The following is a 20,979-nucleotide window of genomic DNA, read 5'->3' as shown; positions in this document are numbered from 1 at the left end:
ATTTTTTTTCACTGTGTTCATGGACCAATCATCGTTCATAAAACTTTCTTTCCACTGAGAATTTTTCCCAAAAAATTTTCCTTTCTGTCACACTTCATGTCAGTTTTGGATAACCAAAAACAAAAGTTGGTAACTTTTCTTAAAAAAAAGAAGATCACAACCTTCTTTTTATTATTATAAAAAGAAGGTAAAAAAAATTTGGGATCAGAATTTAGAAGAACGAAAGGCAAAAAAAAAAAAAAAGCCACAAAATTTCACGAGTTTTCTTCTGTGTTTATTTCTCAAAAATCTGTCATCAGACCCTTTTGAATTTTTTTTTTCAAGTTGGTGAAGATTTCACGGGCAAAATCCCATTTCATCACCAACCAAAGCTTAAATTTAAAAAAAAAACCCATCAAACAATTCTTGTATTGCCACGTTACCCTCACCAACATCACCGCCAAGCTTGATCTCAAACTGGGTTTGTGTTTTTTTTCCTGAAACTACCACATGATGATAATGTGAAAAAAAGCTTTGGGTTTTGCCTCTTTTTAAAGGTTTAAGCTTTGAGTTTAGCAAATGGATCGATCAGCACTTACAGTGGGACCAGGGATGGATATGCCAATCATGCATGATAGTGATCGTTATGAACTTGTTAAGGATATTGGTTCTGGGAATTTTGGTGTAGCTAGGTTGATGAGAGATAAACAAACAGAGGAGCTTGTTGCTGTTAAGTATATCGAGAGAGGTGAGAAGGTTAGTGTTCTTTTAATTTCAAAAAACCCTAAAATTTTTCTAAAATTTTTAGTAATTTTTCTGGGTTTTTCTTGTTTTGGTGATTGAGAGCCTGAATGGAGTTTAATTTGGTGAGGAGTTAGGTGAATTTTTTGTTAAGTTTATCGCTAGTTCTGGTGATCAACTTAATTGCATTTCTTATTTGAGTTCAATTTTGCAGCTGCAAATTTTGATTCATACTTCCAATTTATTACATAAATGGTATTCACATTTAGAAATTTCATGTTTATCAGTTTGATTTTGTGTTTATTTTCATTGTTTTTGTGTGTGAACAGATAGATGAAAATGTACAAAGGGAAATTATCAACCATAGATCACTAAGGCACCCTAATATTGTTAGATTCAAAGAGGTTTGTTCCATTGTTAAATGTTTATCATTTTTTATTTATTTAAGTTGATGTTTGCTTAACTACTAATATTATTAGTATGTAAAAGTATCATGGATGCCTAAGTCAGATTGAATTTTACTCCTTTTACTCAAAAAATAGGTAAATTAGTCATAAGGTCAAAAAGTAAACTAGCCCTTTATGGTAAAATTTCATCCATTTTTATTGTTAAAAACTCGTGTAGCTGATGGAATAACCAAATAATTACACGTGGCGTGCTATGTGTTTTTAACGGTAGAAATGGATGGAATTTTTAATAAAATGACAAGTTTGCTCTTTGATCTAACATACAGTGACTAATTTGCTTGTTTTTCAAGTAAAGGGGGCAAAATGCAATCTGACTCTTAGTATAAGGGCCTTGGTACTTTTACCAAATTAGTAACATCAAAAACTGGGGAAAGGGATGCAGGGTTTGAACCTGTATCATCTAATTGCCAGACAAAAGCTCTAAACACTGCTCGAAGAAAGTCTTGGCAATGTTTATCATCCTCGAGAAAGGTTTTTAAACTTGTGAAACTGTTATGTCACATATAGGTAATATTAACACCAACCCATTTGGCTATTGTGATGGAATATGCTTCCGGTGGCGAGCTATTCGAGCGGATATGTAATGCAGGCCGGTTTAGTGAGGATGAGGTTACTATCTTCCAACCCCCGTCTTTGTTGTTTTAGTGATAGTAATGTGGAATTTTCATTTACCTGTCTTGGTGTATTTGCAGGCACGTTTCTTCTTTCAACAGCTTATATCGGGAGTTAGTTATTGTCATGCAATGGTGAGTAACTTTGGTTCTGTTTGTGCCTTATCTGGAAGAGAATTCGAGTTATGATTCAACTGACCTCCCTTTTTGCTGATTTTCTATTTAAAGCAAGTATGCCATCGAGACTTGAAATTGGAGAACACGCTACTCGATGGGAGTCCTGCTCCTCGTTTGAAGATTTGTGACTTCGGGTACTCTAAGGTACAAGATATGCCTATTACCATTTGCTTGTACCATTATTGATTATTGCCTCAAAGGTTGTTTGCAAAGCATGCAAACATCATTATCTTGATTTCCTGTATACATTTATGTTGACATCGCATGCTTTTTTCCAGTCCTCAGTGCTGCATTCTCAACCAAAATCGACGGTCGGAACTCCTGCTTATATAGCTCCGGAAGTGTTACTCAAGAAAGAATATGATGGAAAGGTAATATTGCTTTGTATTTTCCTGATTTAAACTTCTGTATACCAGTGGTAGTGCAACTTACGTCTAACCACGAACGTTATGTTCTCAACTAACTTATTCTAGTCTTGCGGTATGTGCACCCTTTTCCTGTTTTAAACATTTGATAATAGCATTAATGATCTATTCCGATTGTCGTTTATTAGTTGCCATACTCTCCTGTCTCAATTATTCCATTGCTATACTGTTTTGCTGGCCTCGTGTTTTAAAGTTCTTTACCTGTCATTTCAGAGTAATAACATTAACAGTATGTTGGCAAAAGTATTATGGAAGCCCTTGTAGTAGGAGTCAGATTGCATTTTACTTCTTCTACTAAAAAAAAAGGGCAAATTAGTCTCCTATACATTAGATCAAAGAGCAAACTAGCTCTTCTGTTAAAAATTCCATCCATTTCTACTGTTAAAACTGGTCTTTGTATGTTAGCATGACGTAAACGTGGCACGCCACATGTTACTATCTAGTTATTTTGTTAGGCACACCAGTATTTAATAGTACAAATAGATGAAATTTTTAATGGGAAAGGCTAAGTTGATTTTTGATCTAATGTACAAGGACTAATTTGCCTATTTTTTGAGTATAGAGTGCAAAATGCAATCTGACTCCTAGTACAGGAGCCTCTATGGTGCTTTTACCCCGTATGTCTTACTATAATGTGGCCAAAAATGAACAGTGCAAATCTCAGGGATTAGGCAATGTAAACTGTTCAACATCGAGTTTGGTCCGTGTTTTCCATGCTTTTATGTTACTACACGTCATCTACAGTGTCTAGTTCGGACAGGTTAAGAATAGCCGCTAGCGATGCATCCTAGCAATTGTGACAACTTGATAATATGTAGAACGAGGGATGTAGAATTGTTTGAATCATCGATAGCCGTATTGGTTATGGTTAGGATCAACGGATAACGTAGGACTGTAGAGGCCGATTAGAATTGTAGTCTGGCAGGAATGACGTTGTCACTTACTTGCCGAGGTTATTTTTAATAGTTTCGATGGTCGTGTCACTCGATTGTTGCTCTGCTTAAGGTTTTATGGTTAAAATTATACGCTAAAATCTTCTTTTCTGACAAAATATGTCAGATTGCAGATGTCTGGTCTTGTGGGGTAACCTTATATGTCATGTTGGTCGGAGCATATCCTTTTGAAGACCCCGAGGATCCTAAGAACTTCCACAAAACAATTCATGTAAATGCATTCCTTGTTCAGTAACCGAAAGTGGAAACTACTATAGAATGTTGACTGACTGAAATAATCGATTCGTTCTTGCAGCGGATTTTAAATGTCCAGTACTCGATCCCTGACTATGTCCATATATCTCCCGAGTGCCGTCATCTGATCTCGAGGATCTTTGTGGCCGACCCCTCAAAAGTTAGTTCTCTCTTTGTTGAAACCCAAGTTAATTTTTCTTGCCTTTTGGTTCCTAAATTCTAATTGTAGGAACTTCGATTCGATTTTTTTCGCAACAGAGGATATCCATTCCCGAAATTAGGAACCATGAGTGGTTTCTAAAGAACCTACCGGCAGATCTCATGGACGAGAACACAATGAACAACCAGTTTGAAGAAGCTGATCAACCGATGCAGAGTGTCGACGAAATCATGCAGATCATTTCCGAAGCTACTATCCCTGCAGCCAATACGAATAGTCTCAATCATTATTTAACCGGTAGCCTTGACATTGACGATGATATGGAAGAGGACCTGGACAGCGATCCCGAACTTGACATTGATAGTAGTGGAGAGATAATATATGCAATGTGATTGTGAATCGTGTCCGTATGCTGAGAAGGATGATCATCCAATGTTAATCGAAGTGTGTACCCTTTGAACAACCTTTTCCAGGGACGAAAAATGAGAGACCGAAAAATATAGGGTAAGGAATTTCTGTTTGAAGTGTCCATTATGTACTGTTTTTTGTAACACAATGTAATGAAAGTGTTGAAATTTGTCTTTAAACTGCAACTGGTGTGGTGACTCATTGTCTCCATTTCTAGCAAAGTTTGTTTTATATAGACTTTTACAGTTCATGAAATGAATCCTATGTGCAAACCCTAACTGAGCTAACCGAGCACCTTCTACTAAATTAGCATGATGTGAGAAAAAGGATTAAAATACGGGTAGAAGTATCATGAAAATTTTTGTACAGAGAGTTGCATCGTATTAGTTTTTAACAGTAAAAATAAATAAATTTTTAACAAAAAATATCAGTTTGCTTTTTATCTAAATATAGAGTTTAGTTTACTTATTTTTTAAATAAAAACAAATTACAATTTAACTTTTAGCATAAATCATCTCTATAATACTCAAAATACGTAGTTTTGAATAAAAGAAATCGCGAGGTATACTTTCTTTGATTAGATATACAATTGTGTAAAAATACAAATAAGATAGATTAATATATATACACAAAATGTAATAATTAAGATCAAATTTTACGACTTAGGCTATCGATCTAATGTGGAAAGAAATGGCCTTTTCGGGGTATGACAGTTTTCATCTGTTCTTGCACTCGCCGGAGGGGAAGTCTGCGGCATTAGTTCCGACAATCTGTTTCTTTCACTATAAATCTTATTCTGCACAACAATATTTGTTTATTTATATCAGTTGAGAAAAAATGTGTATGCATGTATGAAACTTGCATGTAATTACACACTTGCTATCATAAAAAATTTAATGTAAATTGAATTAACTCGAAAATCAGCTTCCAGTTTATAACAATATAATCAAGTAAAAAGTTAGTGTGTTTATTATTTACATACTTCTATCCGACACTCATCACAAGCATGTAATTAGTTACATGCTATCATCAGAAATTTATGTAGATTGAATTAATTCGAAAATCAACATTCAATATTTAACAATATAATCAAGTAAAAGGCTTATCTGTCTGTTATTTACACACTTTTATTCAACCCTGATCATGAGTTCGGGCATATTGAAAGCATGTAATGTAATTACACACTTGCTATCATCAGAAATTTAATGTTGATTGAATTAACTCGGAAACCGGCTTTCAGTGTCTAACAATATAATCAAGTAAAAAGCTAGTGTGTCTGTTATATTTACACACTTCTATCAGACACACATCGCGAGTTCAGGCATATAGCAAGCATGTACATATGCATGTGTATGCATGTATGAAACTTGCATGTACATATCGGACAATAATACTTCTATCCAACACTCATCACGAGTTCGGGTATATTAGCATGCTTGTAATGTGATTACAAGCTATCATCAGAAATTTAATGTAAATTGAGTTAACTCGAAAACCAGCTTCCAGCATATAACAGTATAATCAAGTAAAAAGCTAGTGTGTGTTATTTACCTTTAGTGTCAAACTTTGCAATTCTCTTTCAAGTGAGATGACTTTATTCTGGAGTTGTTCAAGTGCCTCTTCAGCAGCCGCAGGGCATATATCAGAAATAGGCATTGTTATACCGGCAGCCTGAAAGTTTGGTTTGAATGAGATAAACGAAATCCGTGATCGTGATAAAAGAAATCCTTAGACATCAATCACCATTGACTTTACCTTTAAAACACTTGTACACAATGCCAGTAACTTGTGCGCTAGTTGCACCCGATCTTCATCAGACTCCTGTAAATGATTTAAAGATGATTTTAAACAAACTCTTAATACTCTGCTAAGCCTACTATAAAAAGGGCACCTCTAGGGACTAACCCTCAGTTTGTTATTCAAACATTGCTCCTCGTCGAAATTAATGCAAGGGCTTTTCCCGATAGAAGCACGATAATGACTTAGCTCTTCTCTTACACGTGAAAGTACAACCTCTGTTCGCCGCAGCTTGACGCCAAGCTCTTCATTTTGGATTTTTAGCATATTATTTTCTTCCTAATGCATTGTTCAAAACATAATAAAAATAGATTCAGAATTGGCATTGATTTTGAAGGAGATAGTCCACTAGAGGAAGAAAATGCATAAAAACTTGCCTTAATTTTGGCATGATGATGAATTCGTTGTTGGAGGTTTTGTTGGCCAGATAGTTTCTTTACTTCTCCTTCAAGTTCCAATACCTTTTTTTTGTAGTTTACATTCTCCATCTGCGGATAGTATAGGGAATTAGGTCCAGGAAGCAACTAAAACTGACACTTCACTAAGGATGAATGTACCTGAGAGGTCCTTGTATTATAGGGACTGGATTAAATTAGTCCCTCTTCTATTAAATGGATCAATTTAGTCCTTGTACTACTAAAATAAGTCAAAATTGGAATAGAATTAACATTTACTATTTACCAGAGTTAATATTTTTAAAATTATTATGATTCTGTAAATGAAATTTTTGTTTGGAATTGAACTGCAATTGAAAAAAGTAATTTTCAAAACATTTTTTATAACAATAAATATCAATTCTGTTACAATTTGGACTTATTTGATTCTTTTTACCAGTATAGGGATTAAATTGATTCATTTAATAATAGAGGGACTAATATGATCCAGTCCACAGGACTTTCCAGGTATTTTAACCCTTTATTAAGTACAAAAGTTCAAGATCTTAACCTTGAGCATTTCTTTTTCGGTTTTAAGCAACTGATCTCGCTGACGAACATTCTCCAATGCTACTTGCACTGCAGTTAGCTCAGCTTGTTTTCTATCAATTTCCTCAAGCCACCTGTCAAAATAAGATGCAACAAAACCTGAACATACTGAACAATATGAAATAACTAATAGGTTGATTAGCCCACATTAACATATCATAAGTTCTATTTGTAAAGTTATGTTTGCTCACCCTTGCCTCTCCTCAACAAATTCATTGAGCTGCTGCTTGAGCTTGACAACCTCGTGATCCTATCGGCATGACATAATTCAAATAAATCTGAACAGATAATAGTGCCCAAAATAATTTCAAAGTACCCCAGAAATCCATACCTTCACTTGAGATTCTAAATTATCAAGTCTAGCCTTCTCTGTTATTTTCTGCACTTGCTGATTATCCAACAATGACTGCATTAAAAGGAAGAGAATAATAAGATAGGAAAATTTGGTTAGACTGTTGTTTTTTTTGCTGGGGGCAGGGTGTATTATTGAAATTCTTCCAATGAGGAAAAAGTAATTTCTTCTTTGATCCGGAAATTCAACATATATTATTCAGTTCCAAGACCCATTGTTAAAATGATGGATATAAGTAAATTTGGTTACCACATAATTGGTCATGTCCAATTTGACTCCCAACAGATCCCGAATCACATCATGGGTCATGCTCTCTGCAGCTGCTAGTCTTGCATTGAGAGAAAATATCTGTGGCAAGTAACATGTTTAGAGAAAGTAATTAGCAAGTGCAAACTCAAAAGCATAGTTGTTGGAACTGAACTGGCCGGTATACTGGCCTGGGTTAAGAGGTCGAATTTATTGAACCAGTTGTGCCGATGGTTAAACCAGGTTTATAACTTTTTAATTTAAACTAGACTGACGATCAGACCAAGAACTGGTGACCTGACCAGTTCGATCACCGTCCGGTTCCAAAAACCATACTCTAAAGTTTATAAGAAAGTTGTAGAACCAGCATCCATGTGATAAAGCTTACCTCTTTCTGGCGATTTGCTGCTAAGGATTCTAATTCTTCAATGCGCAGCCTTGCAGCAGTAAGATCCTCATCCTTCTCTAATTTCATTTGTTGTGCCAAACCCAAACCAATGCATTTGAATGGGGAACCAGAGCCTCGAGGCTTTGCCACATTTTTCTCTAACTTGTTTGATGAATGACTTTGGGCATTGCTGGCATAACCTTCAGGTTTAACTTGTTCAGCCATGGCTTCCAATGCCTTGAACTGTTTCCAATTTTAATAATTCTTGAAATGGTTAGAAAATCAAGGAAAAATGGCTAGGAAAAAAATGCAGCAGAACACCCTAATCCAATCAAGAACCTTTAGCATACCTTCTGCTTATACTCCTTTGCCTGGGCTTCGGCATGCACATTTAGTTCAGAAATATGTGTTATGCATTGGGCAATCTGTTGAACAATAATGAAGACTTATCAATAGAAACACAGAACATATCTTGAAAAGCAGAAGCCAAAGACGTCAAGAATTTTTCAGAAAATTGCATTTTCAGGATTATAAGCTCAAGAGAAAGTCAATGATAACTAACTAAACCACATCTAAACAAAAAGGTTTCACCTCTCTATCCTTGTCAGATATGTCAGTTTCAAGAATTTGTATCTGATCAAGTGCTTGTTGAAGATCCTTCGTCTTCTCATCCAAACACCTACAGATAGAAAGAAATCATATATTGCCAATTGGAACAATTTGTCATCATTTAGCAAGGGTATAGGCATTACAAATGAGATAGAATTGGCATACCTTTTCATGTCTGCATCAGCATTTTTAACATTCTGCATCTGAACTTTTATAGCATCCAGCTCTGATTCTAGCTCCTCTCTTTGTAATCGCTGACGTTCAGCTTCCCTTTTGATAATGTCAACCTAAAACAAGTTTGGGATTTATTAACAGGTTTTTGATAGAAGTAGTACCTTCATACAGCTTTATAATTGTGCGACATCTTACCTTGTTCTCCAATACATTTATAGTACATTCTAGCTCTTCAACAGATCTCTCTAATAGTTTTACCTCAGCTTCCTTCTCTTCAGCATAGGTCTTCTTTGATTCAGCCATCTATCATCAAATTGTATCCATACAATTATAAGATAAGATTATATATTAAAAGGAAACAGAAATAATATTTTACACATTGTTAAAATAGACCGTACCTGTTGAGCTTCCATTGCAATGGCTTCACTTTGTTTCGCCTCAGCCTGTGCCTTTCTAAGCTTTTCTTCCAAGCTAAGCACCTCCATGTGAAGCTCATCTCTTTCGCACGAAACTTCATTTAGATTACTACTCAAGAACTCTATGGTATCTTTCATTTCGGAAAGGGCATTATTCATTTCTGAGATTTCCACCTCTAAGCTCTCAGTGATCTTCTTTCTCTCTGTTAATTCATCTTCAAGAGAACTTTTTACTGCCAAGGCATCCTCAAGATGAGATTTCAGCTCCTGATTTTCAGAGTAGAGAAGCTTCAAAGACTCACGTTCGCCTTTAATATCCAACTGAAGACTGGTGATCGTCTCTAGCTTCTCCTGCAGTTGCACTTTGAGCATATGACTATGACTAACAGCCTCGCTAAGTTCACTTGATTTTACAGCAAGCTCGTCTTCTAAAGCCTCCAAAGTAGAAACCATTTCCTCCATTTCATCTTTTTGATCCTTGGTATTAGAAGCAGACTCTTGTAGCAGGCTGAGATCAAATAAAAGACCCTTTAAAACCTCATCTTTCCTTGATAACTCTGCATGAAGATTCATATTTTCAGATTCCAGCTCTTCAGTTCGGTTCTCTAAGAACTCAAACTCTTCTATAAACTTTGATATCCTTTCCTGCTCCACCAATAGTTGCTCTTTCAAACATGCATCTACTTTTGCAAAAATTATTTCTTTCTTTAAACCATCAATGACAGCATAAGCATTGGTAAGCTTTTTTCCGGTGTCTGCTTCCTTCTCGTCCAAATTCTGGAGAAGCAGACAGTTTTCTTTCTGCATCTTTCTTACCTCAATTTGTGCTTCTTCAACTTTTTCTTGTAGAAAAGACAACTCATTGTCCTGCTCCACCAATAGCTGCCCTTTCAAGCATGCATCTAATTTTGCAAAAATCATTTCTTTCTTTAAACCATCAGTGACAGAATAAGCATTGGCAAGCTTTTTTCCAGAGTCAGCTTTCTGCTCCTCCAAATCCTGGAGAAGTAGACAGTTCTCTTTCTTCAACATTCTTAACTCAATCTGTGCTTCTTCAACTTTTTCTTGGAGAAAAGACAACTCACTTTCCCGCTCCACCAATAGCTGCTCTTTCAAACATGCATCTAATTTTGTAAAAGTCATTTCTTTCTTTAAACCATCAAGGACAGCATAAGCATTGGTAAGCTTTTTCCCAGAGTCAGCTAAGTGGACAATCTTTTGTTTCATCTCTGAAGAGAAAATAAGAGACTCAAAGTCTTTTGTACATAAGTCTACCATAGAAATCTCAGCCTGAGATTCCAGCTGCACTTCTTTATCTTTGAGCAGTTGCTCTTGATCAAGAAGGGAAGATACAAAATTTGTGTTACTCAAATCTAATTCCTTCATTAAAACTGCAAGCTGAGATCCCATATAGTTAGACCTTTGCAACATAACTTCCTCTTGAAACTGTAATGCAGATATCTTTTTCTCAAAAGTGACTAATTTGATACTAAGCTCACCAGTTTCCTCTTCCTTCTTTGATATTCGATCAAAACTATTCTTAATATCAGCTAGAAGTTTTCCCTTAATATCTCTACACATTTCAAGCTCTCTTCTTGACCTGGAATTGTGTTCCCTCAAATCAGCTATAACAGCATTTGACTCTGACAATCCATGCTGAAGCAAACCATTTTCTGCATTCAGCCCTGTCAAAGTTTCCAACAAAATTCCCATATGACACAAGTGAAGAACTGACACTGCACAGTCTTTCACAATTATCTCTGACCAGACATCTTCAAGCCATGAGCGTGCTAGCTTCATTGAATCAAACAGAAGAGACTTAAGGCAATGACTATCACAAGCTACAGCCTTGACACTCTGAGAAAAAGCAGTTTGCAGTTCAGTGATGAGACCCTCCAGTTCAGCAACCATAAATCTCGTCTCTGTCAAACTTGAACCAAACTGCTCTTCAAGGTCTTCAAGTTGCTGGTCCTTCACAGTATTAATGGATTGCAAACTTTTAACCTGATTAATTAGTTCATCCCTCTCATTTAGTAGCGCAGTTTCCACTTGCTTCCGCCTCTTGATATCAAGTTTCATTTTTTCATTAGCAATCATGAGCCCATTGATCATAATATCTGCTTCTGTTATGGTATCTTGCGCCTCTTCAAATTTAGCAAGAATACAAGAAGCCTCTGAAGCTTTCTGAGTTGCAATTATCTTTGCATCGCCAACTTCAAGTTCAAGGAACTGCCCAAGAACATTGAAAAAGGAAAATATAAGATTAATTATTATTTAAACTAAAATATGGGTTACTTCTACATATAAGGTAAAAGTAAATGAGAATGTGTTATTGTGATTGTCCACTTGACTAAGCCACTCCACTCTTCTCTTGCAAAGTGCTCTTTTGTTGGCTGATTAGTGGATAAAAAAGCTCTGTGGATGATGAAACGGCCAAACCAACCAAAACAGAGGGATGGCTAGCCTAAAAACTAACGGGCAAGAAAAATCTAACCCTTGCAAATAGTCACCTTTTAAAAACACTCAGAGAGACGTAAACAACATCAGAAATGTTTTTTTCATGGTTCTAAAATTATACATCTAAACATTTTAAACAATTTACCTCTTTTGTCTGGCACCAATGAGTACAGATTTCTTGCATGGTTTGCTCAACAGTATTTATCTTTTGATGGACAGCTCCAATCTTGACTTCCAACAGCTTTCCGTAGTCATTCATTGCTTCTTCCAGAGCAAGCGCATGTGCTGCAAGGCACTGTAGGCCTTCCTTGCTCTGTTTCTCAGACAACCGAATCTCCTCTTTTTCATTGCATATTCTGGCCATCTCAGCTTGAACCTCTTTCAAGCTTTCCATGGCAGATTCTATTTCCTTTTTCAGAAGAATAATAGTCACATCTCTATTGCACTTGTTCTTGCAAGTGTTTCCAGACTCAATAGTTTTCTCATCACATCGAGATCCATGTAGACTCTCTACAACTTTTAAAGAACAATCAGGTGTACCAGTTTCCTGCCTCTGAAGAGAGTGCAAATTCTTGGGATCTGCCCTTTTGTTTGACTGCAATAACATCCAGGTGGAGTAAAAAAATTGATCACCCATTTCAAAGAATAACTACAACAGAAGTGAATATCTGTAGTGAATGAGCTGTCTATCAGAAACCAAGAGCATTAGCTTACCCGTCTTTCATCCCTGCCATCATTAGAGGCATAAAGGTTTTCTTTAACACTTCTTTCAGGGCTTCTGTCACTATCTCTATGCATGCCCATGTGAGCCCTGAGTGTGGATACACCTGTTCTTAGCTTAGACAGCTCCTCCTGTGTCTTCAGAATGTCATTCTCCACCATATCTTCAAGCTTTTGTTCAATAGCAGCAGCATGCTGCCCCTCCTCAAAAAGCCTTTTCTGGAGATCAGTGCAAACTTCCTCTGACTTTGCAACTTCAATTTTAAGGGAACGAATATAGTTTTCTGCTTCTTCAATCATGGTAGCTTGGTCAATTAGAAGAGCATCCTTACCCTTCAATGCATTGAGATGATTATGGTTTGCCTCTGATAATCTATTCACAAGTACAAAAGCAACAGTTGCACAAGTAGATGCATTTCTTAGGTCATCTTCAGCCATCTTCATTCTGTCCTCAAGTTTAGACAGCTCCTCCTGTGTGTTCAAAAAGTCATTCTCCACCATATCTTCAAGCTTTTGTTCAATAGCAGCAGCACACTGCTCCTCCTCCAGAAGCCTCTTGCGAAGTTCAGTGCAAGCTTCCTCTGACTTTTCAACTTCAGTTTCAAGGGAATGAATACGTGTTTCTGCTTCTTCAATCATGGTAGCTTGGTTGATCAAAAGAGCATCCTTACTCAAGATCGCCTCTGCTGATTCTGAAAGTTGTTCGTCCTTACCCTTCAATGCATTGAGATGATTATGGTTTGCCTCTGATAATCTATTCACAAGTACAAAAGCAACGGTTGCGCAAGTAGATGCATTTCTCAGGTCATCTTCAGCCATCTTCATTCTGTCCTTAAGATTAGACAGCTCCTCCTGTGTCTTCAAAATGTCATTCTCCACCATATCTTCAAGCTTTTGTTCAATAGCAGCAGCACGCTGCTCCTCCTCCAGAAGCCTCTGGCTAAGTTCAGTGCAAGCTTCCTCTGACTTTTCAACTTCAGTTTCAAGGGAATGAATATGTTTTTCTGCTTCTTCAATCATGGTAGCTTGGTTGATCAAAAGAGCATCCTTACTCAAGATCGCCTCCGCTGATTCTGCAAGTTGTTCGTCCTTACCCTTCAATGCATTGAGATGATTATGGTTTGCCTCTGATAATCTATTCACAAGTACAAAAGCAACAGTTGCACAAGTAGATGCATTTCTCAGGTCATCTTCAGCCATCTTCATTCTGTCCTCAAGCTTTCTAATGATTGATGTTTTTACGTTCAGTTCTTTCTTCAGTAGAACAATTTCTTTCTCTTTTTCATTGCATTCTTGCTGCTGTGCTTCATTAAGAATCAGTGCAGCACCTCTCAAAGACTTCAGCATGCACTCCAGCTCACTTCTTTTATCTGTTGCATCCTCCAGGCATCTTCCAAGATCTTCAATCAGTAATTCCTTTTCTGAGAGTACTCTGACCACCCTACCAACTTTCTCAGAAATCCAAATCCTTCTCTGTGGAAAAGAACTGGAAAGGAGTTCCAGTTGATTACCAGCATCAACAAGTTCCTCGTGACCATCAGCTAGTATAGTTTCAATCTCAGAACTTAGCAGTTCCCACTCTTCCATTAATGTTCTTAGTTCCCCATCTTTCATTTCAAGCCTTCCAAGTAACTGTTTATTATCCTCAGTCAACATACCTACCTTTTCTTGCAATTCCTTCAACTCAGTTTCTAAAAAGACAGCACCATTTTGAGCCTCCACCTCCTTCAAATGACAATCTTGGATTTGTTGCTGAAGAAGAGTAAGTTCTTCCTGCAAACAGACAATAACCTCAGCAGTTTCAGCTTCAGCCTGCCGACAGATTTCATCCACTTCTTCTTCATTAGATGCCTTAAAAGCACGATCAGTTTGGTACCAGATATTCATCTTTTTGGCATTCTCAAGGGATTCATGCATCCTCTTCAATTTCAGCTGTAGGCTGGATTCTTCACTCTCTATCTTTTTAGGTGGTGCAGCATCTTTAAAAGTTCTACCGGAAAGTTGCTTTTTCAAGGCAGCAATTTCAGCTTCCTGTTCACTCAAAAGCTTTACAAGATCACTTTTGCTTTTCCTCAAGTCCTCCATCTCGTTGATTGAAAAAATTTGTTGGGACTCAAGTGCTTCAATTACAGACTTTGCCTCCTCTAGTTCGCCATTTGCATCCTCGATTTCTTTGTTCAGCATCACAAGTTTGCCTTTTGCCATCTCAAGATCTCTAGTCAAGCAGTCCGCTCTTTCTTCAACTACAGCATGAGATGTTTTCTCTTCTTGAAGAATAATCTTTAGTATATCCAATTCCAACTGCAAATCCATAATTTGTTCCTCACTTGTCATTTTCTGAACTGAACTCATCTCCATTGTTTCCCCATTTCTGTCTGAATCCTGAAATTGATGTTTACCTCTTGTTAGCAAGTAGGTTGCAAAAATAAATGGCAACAAATGGCTGGTCAAATACAACCATTTTGTTAGCAACATAGGTATTACAATCATCCTTAAATCAATAAATAAACTCGGCACCTGTGTGTGTTCTTTTTTCTATCCTAGTTTGAGATCCCATTAGCTAAAACAACAGAAATAGCAAAACAAAAAGTACCTTTACGGCTTTGGAGTTGCCATCTTGATGACAAGCTGAAGACTTGAGGCTATTTAACATAGCATGTAAATTGTTAATTTCTCTGCAGAAGAAGCAAGAGAAAATTACCTCAGAAAGAAAGAAAATGCCTGTTTTAAACATTCAATAATGAAAGACATAGTTTAGCTGAAAAGAAGACCAGATTATCTAACCTACTAAGTTTTGCATTCTCCTCCAAGCAAGAATTAAGGTTGTGCCTGCATTCTTCTAACTCATTGAGAGTGTTTTTTAACTGAAACAATGAACAAAGAACAACATGTAAGCCTCAAAGACTAATCTTAAATGCATATTTCTGCCAAACAATGAACAAACAAACCTCAGACTGTAGGGAGTCATTTTCTTTGCTGATGCGAACAGCCTCCTGCATTTAGAAGAAGAACGAAATAAATCCTAGGTAATCCAATATTCATAAACTTTGAGGCCTCTGTTTCCATTCAAAAAACTAATGTAAAGAAAAACGAACTTTTCCTTCCTCTTGTAGGTTCTCTATACAAACAAGTTTGGGTGACAAAAAGTGTTAAAAATATTATAATAGGTTGTATATAAAGTGAACCTGCAGACGATCATTTGAGCTCGGGCAGCTAAGATGATTAGACTTCCCATCAAGAAATCGCAGCAGCTGCATGTACAAATTTTGCATTATGCCATTATCCAAAAAAAAAAAATCAAACAAAAGAATAACAAGATTTTGGGCCAGAATTAATACCTGATCCCGCAGTTTGGATATTTCGTCCAATAGTATCTCTTTTTCCCCTTCCTCGTAGAATTCTTGAAATCTATAAGTCCCACAAAGAAAATAAATAGAAAAATAATTTGTAGAATATCGGCACTATCAAGTGTTTTTAGAATCTACCTTCTAAGTTGGTCTAAAAGCCTTATATTCTCCAATGCAAAACGAGTTACTTCAGGATTTTTATCAACTTTAGCCTGAAGTAACTGAATCTCTTCAGAGAGTGCTTTATTCTCTTCGAGCAAAAAAGAATCTGCAGGTAATGAGCCACGAACAAGTGATTCCATTCTTTGAATCTTGTCTTCACGAAACCTAAGCATCATTTTACTGCTTCTGGTGTCTTCTTCTCTTTGACGAACCTGTAAAGTACTTGGTGTTGAAAAATTAAGGTAGCAGTTTAAGATAGAACAGAATTGGAAAGTCAGGAGGCACAAAAGAATACCAAACGATTCAGTTGTTCAATCTCTGCTTCAAGCTTTTTGATAGAAGTTTCTGCCTTTTTCTCCCTTCTCAAGGCACCAGCAAGTGTTGCTTCCAAAGAGTTTAACTGCAAAGTTTTCAGAGTTCAAAAGAGCATAAATGTTAATACACTTGATTTGACACTCTGTAAAAGAAATAATAACCACAATTGCAGCACATGCCAGATACCTGCTTAAAGGACATTCTCACAGTGCCTTTGGATTCATATCCCAAATCATCTTCTTCCAGACACATATCATACGTGTTACCATCATCAAGACTTTCTTCCAATTGCACTGTACCAGTGATTGCTGCACCAAAAGACAGGGACCGGGACACATTCTGACGTTTAAGAGCAGAAAGCTCTTCCTGTTTAAGAAAACCAGTTCAGAATATAATTCATATGAATTTCGAAAGAAAAAATAAATACACTATGATGAATGTCCCACACCTTTAGAAGTCGTATCTGGTTTTGTAGTGCAATGACATCTCCAGTGGAATCTTCGTTCACCACAGCCTACACCATCAACAGGAGAAACTTCAATAGTGAAAACTGAAGTATTTTTATACAATATGTGACAACATGCAATAGGAGTAAACTCACGTTGTTTTGTATTAATTTTGCTCGCTGAGCAAACTTTAAAGTGTTAAGCGTTTCAATTGCACAGCTGAAAAAAAAGAGAGAGATAAATAAATGTAAGATAATGGAAGTTAATCAGAATCACCGTAGATATTCGTGTTCAAGTTGGAAGTGTCACAAATAGAAACCAACCAGATAGAAGGGCTGACATTAGCAATTATCATTGTTTTAGAATTTCCACCAAGTGAATCCTGTATCACATTTAAGATCAAACGTTACATCATAAACCGTAACCACAATACATAAAGACAAAGAATAAAAGAGAATCAGAAACTGACCTGAAGAAGAAAGGTGAGCTTTGAGTCTCTATATGGAACATGTCGTTGCTTTCCGTTAGCCACATCCACAAGAATCATAATTACATGACTGCAAATGATAATATGTACTCATAATTTGACTAGCAAGGACTAAAGGTAAAGCAAAGGCGATATATAAAAAAAATCAACATCTGATGAAGAAAAACTGAAATGGTTTTAAGTACCCTAGTGTTGATAGAGATTTATTTATGCTAGCTGCTTCCTTTAAACGCTCACCCTCAGCCCCAGAAGTTTTTTGCCTATAGTAGAATATCAAACAGGAATTTCATTACACAAATACAAGCTAGAACATATATATATAGACACAGGTGCAGAGAGAGAGTTCAACAAACTGGTTTAACCGCACCTTTCTGAACCAGCAAGATCAACCAGGTTTAATCTTGCAAACCGTAAATTAGTTGTGGAATCTTTTTCCCACCTGCTCTCAATAACGCATGTAAAAACACTATGTGAACGACTGCTCTCCCTGTTCATATTTGTTGATGCAACTTTCCTATTTAGAGAACCCTATGCAAAAAAAACATACAGCGACTTAAAACAATAATATATATAAAATTTAAATAAAATGTAATGAGAGAGTAAGAAGTAGTTTCCTACTACACAAAGTGTTGATAAGGATTGTCACCTGAGATAAAAGCTTCAAAATATCGCTCACGGTCTGAACTTCAAATTCAGTGAGATTTTCCACGTACACTCCTTTCTTAACATCCTCCCTTAGCTAAAAATTAAGAATTACATAATGAAAAATAGCTGGGAAAAAAAATAAATGGCAAAGGTAAAGAAAGTAGTAAACTCACAAGTAAGTTGGTAGCAGAAGGATCAAGAAGATCAGTTATTTGTTCATTGTAAATCTCAAGGAAAGAGCACTTGCAATTGTATTTTAACTTCTCATCTCTTCGGATTTCCTCTTCCTGTGATTAAAGAGATAGAGAATCGTTAAATAAAATGGTTTCCATGCTTATGCATTAAAATTCAAGAAGCTAGCATGAACTTCAGACAATTACAGCTTGAATTCTTGCAAACAAAAACTCAAATATCCGTGGTGTCATTCCCCGTTGTGTACTTGGCTTGACTTCCAAATCTTCAATCTCTCCGAGCATTGTATATGTCTTTCCACTTCCTGTCTGCATGTCCAAACACAGTAATATCAAGATAACTGATATAGTTAAGAAGAAGGGAATAAAATATTTGTTGCTTCAGTGGCTTGAGTCATGAGAGTTGAACTAAGCAACCAATTCCGATCTTTGGAATTTGGATACTGTAGGTTATCATTTTCTTTAGGCTTGTGATAGAAAGGTAAGATTCATGGTGCATATCTTTCCACAATTAGCAATGAGAACAAAAGTTGCCTAACAAACAAAATTACTTTCCTTCAGATAAGTTTTTTTTCCTAGTTCTCGTCATAGTTTTAGCACATACATACTATTTGAAACTCTGACAATGAAGCTTAAGGTACCTGGACAAGGGTGTTACATTATCATGGTATAAGCTCAAAAGAAAAAAACACAAGTTGTAAGGAGCATATGGCACTTGATTACCCAACACTGATGTAGTGATTTCGTTAAATAAGTCTATAATATCACAGGAAACCAAGTTGGGAATTGCACCTATATTTTTCTCACCCACACATGCCGAACTATTACTGCTGGCTACTTTGCTGTTTAGCAATACCAGCTAAAACAAAATGATATGAAATTATGATAACATCCTAAGCTTTAAAGAAAGTACCTGGCCATAGGCAAACATACAGCTATTATAGCCTGATAAGCAATTTTCAACCATTGGCAGACCAGCCATCCTAAAAAGCATTTCCTGCAAAAGATAATGTGAAAAATAGATTACAGAAAAAGAAAATCTTTCTGCATACAAATGTGAATTTGTCTTTAACCAAACCTGGTCTACTGTTTCACATGCCACATGATCAAACGTGAATCTAGTTTCTGGCTGCCCAATCCAAGCGATAGTCTGAGAATTTTCTTGCTTTAAGCATCTGTTATAGCCATTTGTGCTCTTCTCTACTCCATTAAGAGGACGGACACGAATAAGAACCTGAGTAAGTTTTCACATTCATCACCAAAATCAGCAATTTAGTCCAGAATTGTCCTTAATTATCACAATGAACTATAAATTGGGCAATTGAGACAACAGCCATTCCTATTTCTATACAAAAAAAAAATCGAAAAATTATGTATAAATTAATGTAAAAATGGATTTTAGGATTATTTACCTGTACATTGTGATCCATCCAAAATGACGGGTCTTCCTTAAGGTCGAAGTGAGGAACTTCAACAGTACTGACAACAGTAACCGGGCCACCAGAAGAACTAGGCACTCCTCTGTACAATGCAGCAAAATTCCCTCCACGCATCCCTCCATTCCCATCAAATTTGTTCCTAAAACCCGAAACCGGAGGCTTACTAACACTCTTTGTTGGCGTACTCTGTGTTGAATTACTCTCCGAATAACAACTCGAAGTTGCCTTCCCTATTCCCCTACTCACCCTTGGTGTCATATTTGTAGTCCCCGCATTACGCGAATCCGATTCAGCTGCTTCATTCTTCGCCCAACCATACCTAGTTTTCGACAAAAACCCATGTTTATCTGGTGTTTTGAGAGGCAATGTCGAATCCGGCAGTTTAGGTTTAGGCTTAGTCGGAGTTCTATCGATTCGGCTTCGAACACTTCCTTCTTGCTCCAGTTTAGGTTTTGTCGTTGGATCTTGAATCGTGTTGAGAGGAGGCCTACTCGATCCGTCATTGCTCTGTTGAGAAGCTAGTGAATCTCTAGGGTTTACTGGAACATTCTCCACTTCCTCGTTCTTGCTTGTGTTTCGCCTCAAGAATTTGAAATCTCTCAACATTCTGCTAAAACAATGTTAGAAAACATAAAAAAAAAGTGCTGAAAATCCATAAAATAAAAATAAAAATTTCCAAGAATAAAAAGATTAAAATGTGAACCTGAAAGTGGAATTGAAAAACAGAATACGAAATCGATTTCCTGCAATATGTTCTTGAGATAAGAAAAATAAGATATTAGGGTTTCATTTCATGTCAGATCTTGGAAGATTTTGGTGATGAATTAGCTAAGCTATAAGCTGGTTTTGCTTGTTACTGGATTTTCAGTGAAAGGGGTCCATTTGGATGGGAGGAAAAGGGAATTAAAATTTAAAATGGACGGTGGAGATTGGGTTCTAGATTTTGAAAAATGGACGTAATTGGCGGTTCTTTTATTTGAATTTGCGAATCGCTTTGGGTTATAAAAAGGGGAAAGTACGAGGGTGTAATATGCAATTATGACACAGATTTAAAAATTTTCAACGGCTAAAGTTTCAAATTTGTGGAATTTCTTTTGGTTGTACTCTAGGCCCTGGGAATGAGTTAAACTTTTTTATTTACATTCAAATTTTGAATTAAAAGATGCTTAAATTACCAATAATTTTCTATCCTAAAGTGATAGATATTAGGCACTTAAGCATGTTAAATTTTTAGGTCCTTTAAATTATTACAATAGTAATAACATCAACTAAGCTAATACTCATTCAATAATTATTACAACAATGTAATGTAGGCTTGAAAGAAATCAAGTGTCGAATGGTTTAAATGGCATGCAACATATACTATCCGTCCAAGCTCGAAGACTCACTCGACATTTAGGAGAGTTTGGACAAAAAAATTAGGCTCATTTAAAATATGGGTCAGGCTCAAAGCCCTAGCCCGGCCTGACCTGGCTTGTTTTAAGTTTATAATATTTTATATTATGTTATTTTTATATTGTAAAAATTGAATATCGGTCATGACAATATATCACAAATAAAAGAGAAATAAAAATAAAGAACACATAGATTTTACGTGAAAACTCTTTCAGGTAAAAACCACGGGCAGAGGAGAAAAAAATTATGTCAAAT

General features: G+C 36.4%; 2 protein-coding genes across 4 annotated transcripts; one reads left to right on the top strand and one right to left on the bottom strand.

Annotated features, from left to right (window-relative positions):
* The first annotated feature begins 96 nt into the window (after positions 1-96).
* On the top strand, positions 97-4,410 carry LOC121214847 (serine/threonine-protein kinase SRK2E). 3 transcript variants are annotated; one of them, XM_041089217.1, is made up of 9 exons: positions 100-735; positions 1,050-1,124; positions 1,695-1,796; positions 1,880-1,933; positions 2,027-2,119; positions 2,254-2,346; positions 3,460-3,564; positions 3,649-3,747; positions 3,846-4,410. In XM_041089217.1, the coding sequence occupies exons 1-9, from the start codon at positions 559-561 to the stop codon at positions 4,137-4,139; spliced, it is 1,092 nt and encodes a 363-aa protein (XP_040945151.1). In that variant the 5' UTR covers positions 100-558; the 3' UTR covers positions 4,140-4,410. The 3 variants fall into 3 exon arrangements, with proteins under 3 accessions (XP_040945152.1, XP_040945151.1, XP_040945153.1); XM_041089219.1 differs by having other exon boundaries at positions 660-727; XM_041089218.1 differs by lacking the exon at positions 1,050-1,124 and having other exon boundaries at positions 97-735.
* Positions 4,411-4,701: 291 nt separating this feature from the next.
* LOC107944374 (kinesin-like protein KIN-12D) lies at positions 4,702-20,231 on the bottom strand. Its single transcript, XM_041089216.1, has 38 exons — positions 20,033-20,231; positions 19,303-19,936; positions 18,969-19,124; positions 18,804-18,887; positions 18,080-18,199; positions 17,873-17,986; positions 17,701-17,793; positions 17,422-17,582; positions 17,240-17,314; positions 17,037-17,124; positions 16,891-16,949; positions 16,723-16,786; positions 16,570-16,635; positions 16,308-16,487; positions 16,102-16,206; positions 15,783-16,018; positions 15,636-15,705; positions 15,483-15,548; positions 15,246-15,290; positions 15,082-15,161; positions 14,891-14,972; positions 12,292-14,679; positions 11,723-12,172; positions 9,103-11,349; positions 8,900-9,007; positions 8,696-8,817; positions 8,513-8,600; positions 8,272-8,346; positions 7,922-8,164; positions 7,537-7,635; positions 7,267-7,341; positions 7,127-7,185; positions 6,898-7,009; positions 6,330-6,440; positions 6,061-6,231; positions 5,911-5,976; positions 5,707-5,826; positions 4,702-4,951 (listed from the first exon to the last, which is right to left on the bottom strand). Exons 2-38 carry the CDS (start codon positions 19,933-19,935, stop codon positions 4,823-4,825), a joined length of 9,240 nt encoding a protein of 3,079 aa, XP_040945150.1. The 5' UTR covers position 19,936; positions 20,033-20,231; the 3' UTR covers positions 4,702-4,822.
* Between the last annotated feature and the right edge of the window lie 748 nt (positions 20,232-20,979).

This window comes from Gossypium hirsutum, chromosome D02 (assembly GCF_007990345.1).
Source record: "Gossypium hirsutum isolate 1008001.06 chromosome D02, Gossypium_hirsutum_v2.1, whole genome shotgun sequence".
NCBI classification, from domain to species: Eukaryota; Viridiplantae; Streptophyta; class Magnoliopsida; order Malvales; family Malvaceae; genus Gossypium; species Gossypium hirsutum.
This window is presented reverse-complemented; position numbering and strand designations above follow the sequence as displayed.

What these genes read in the sequence shown, in the direction of transcription:
- LOC121214847 (XM_041089217.1), top strand. Translation starts at nt 559, where the DNA reads ATGGATCGATCAGCACTTACAGTGGGACCAGGGATGGATATGCCAATC. An exon ending in GCCGGTTTAGTGAGGATGAG is followed by an intron (nt 1,797 to 1,879) that starts GTTACTATCTTC and finishes GTGTATTTGCAG; the next exon opens with GCACGTTTCTTCTTTCAACA. An exon ending in TTAGTTATTGTCATGCAATG is followed by an intron (nt 1,934 to 2,026) that starts GTGAGTAACTTT and finishes TTCTATTTAAAG; the next exon opens with CAAGTATGCCATCGAGACTT.
- LOC107944374 (XM_041089216.1), bottom strand. Translation starts at nt 19,935, where the DNA reads ATGTTGAGAGATTTCAAATTCTTGAGGCGAAACACAAGCAAGAACGAG. An exon ending in GCTCAAATGATCGTCTGCAG is followed by an intron (nt 15,291 to 15,482) that starts GTTCACTTTATA and finishes TTCTAAATGCAG; the next exon opens with GAGGCTGTTCGCATCAGCAA. An exon ending in ATTGGTGCCAGACAAAAGAG is followed by an intron (nt 11,350 to 11,722) that starts GTAAATTGTTTA and finishes GTTCTTGGGCAG; the next exon opens with TTCCTTGAACTTGAAGTTGG.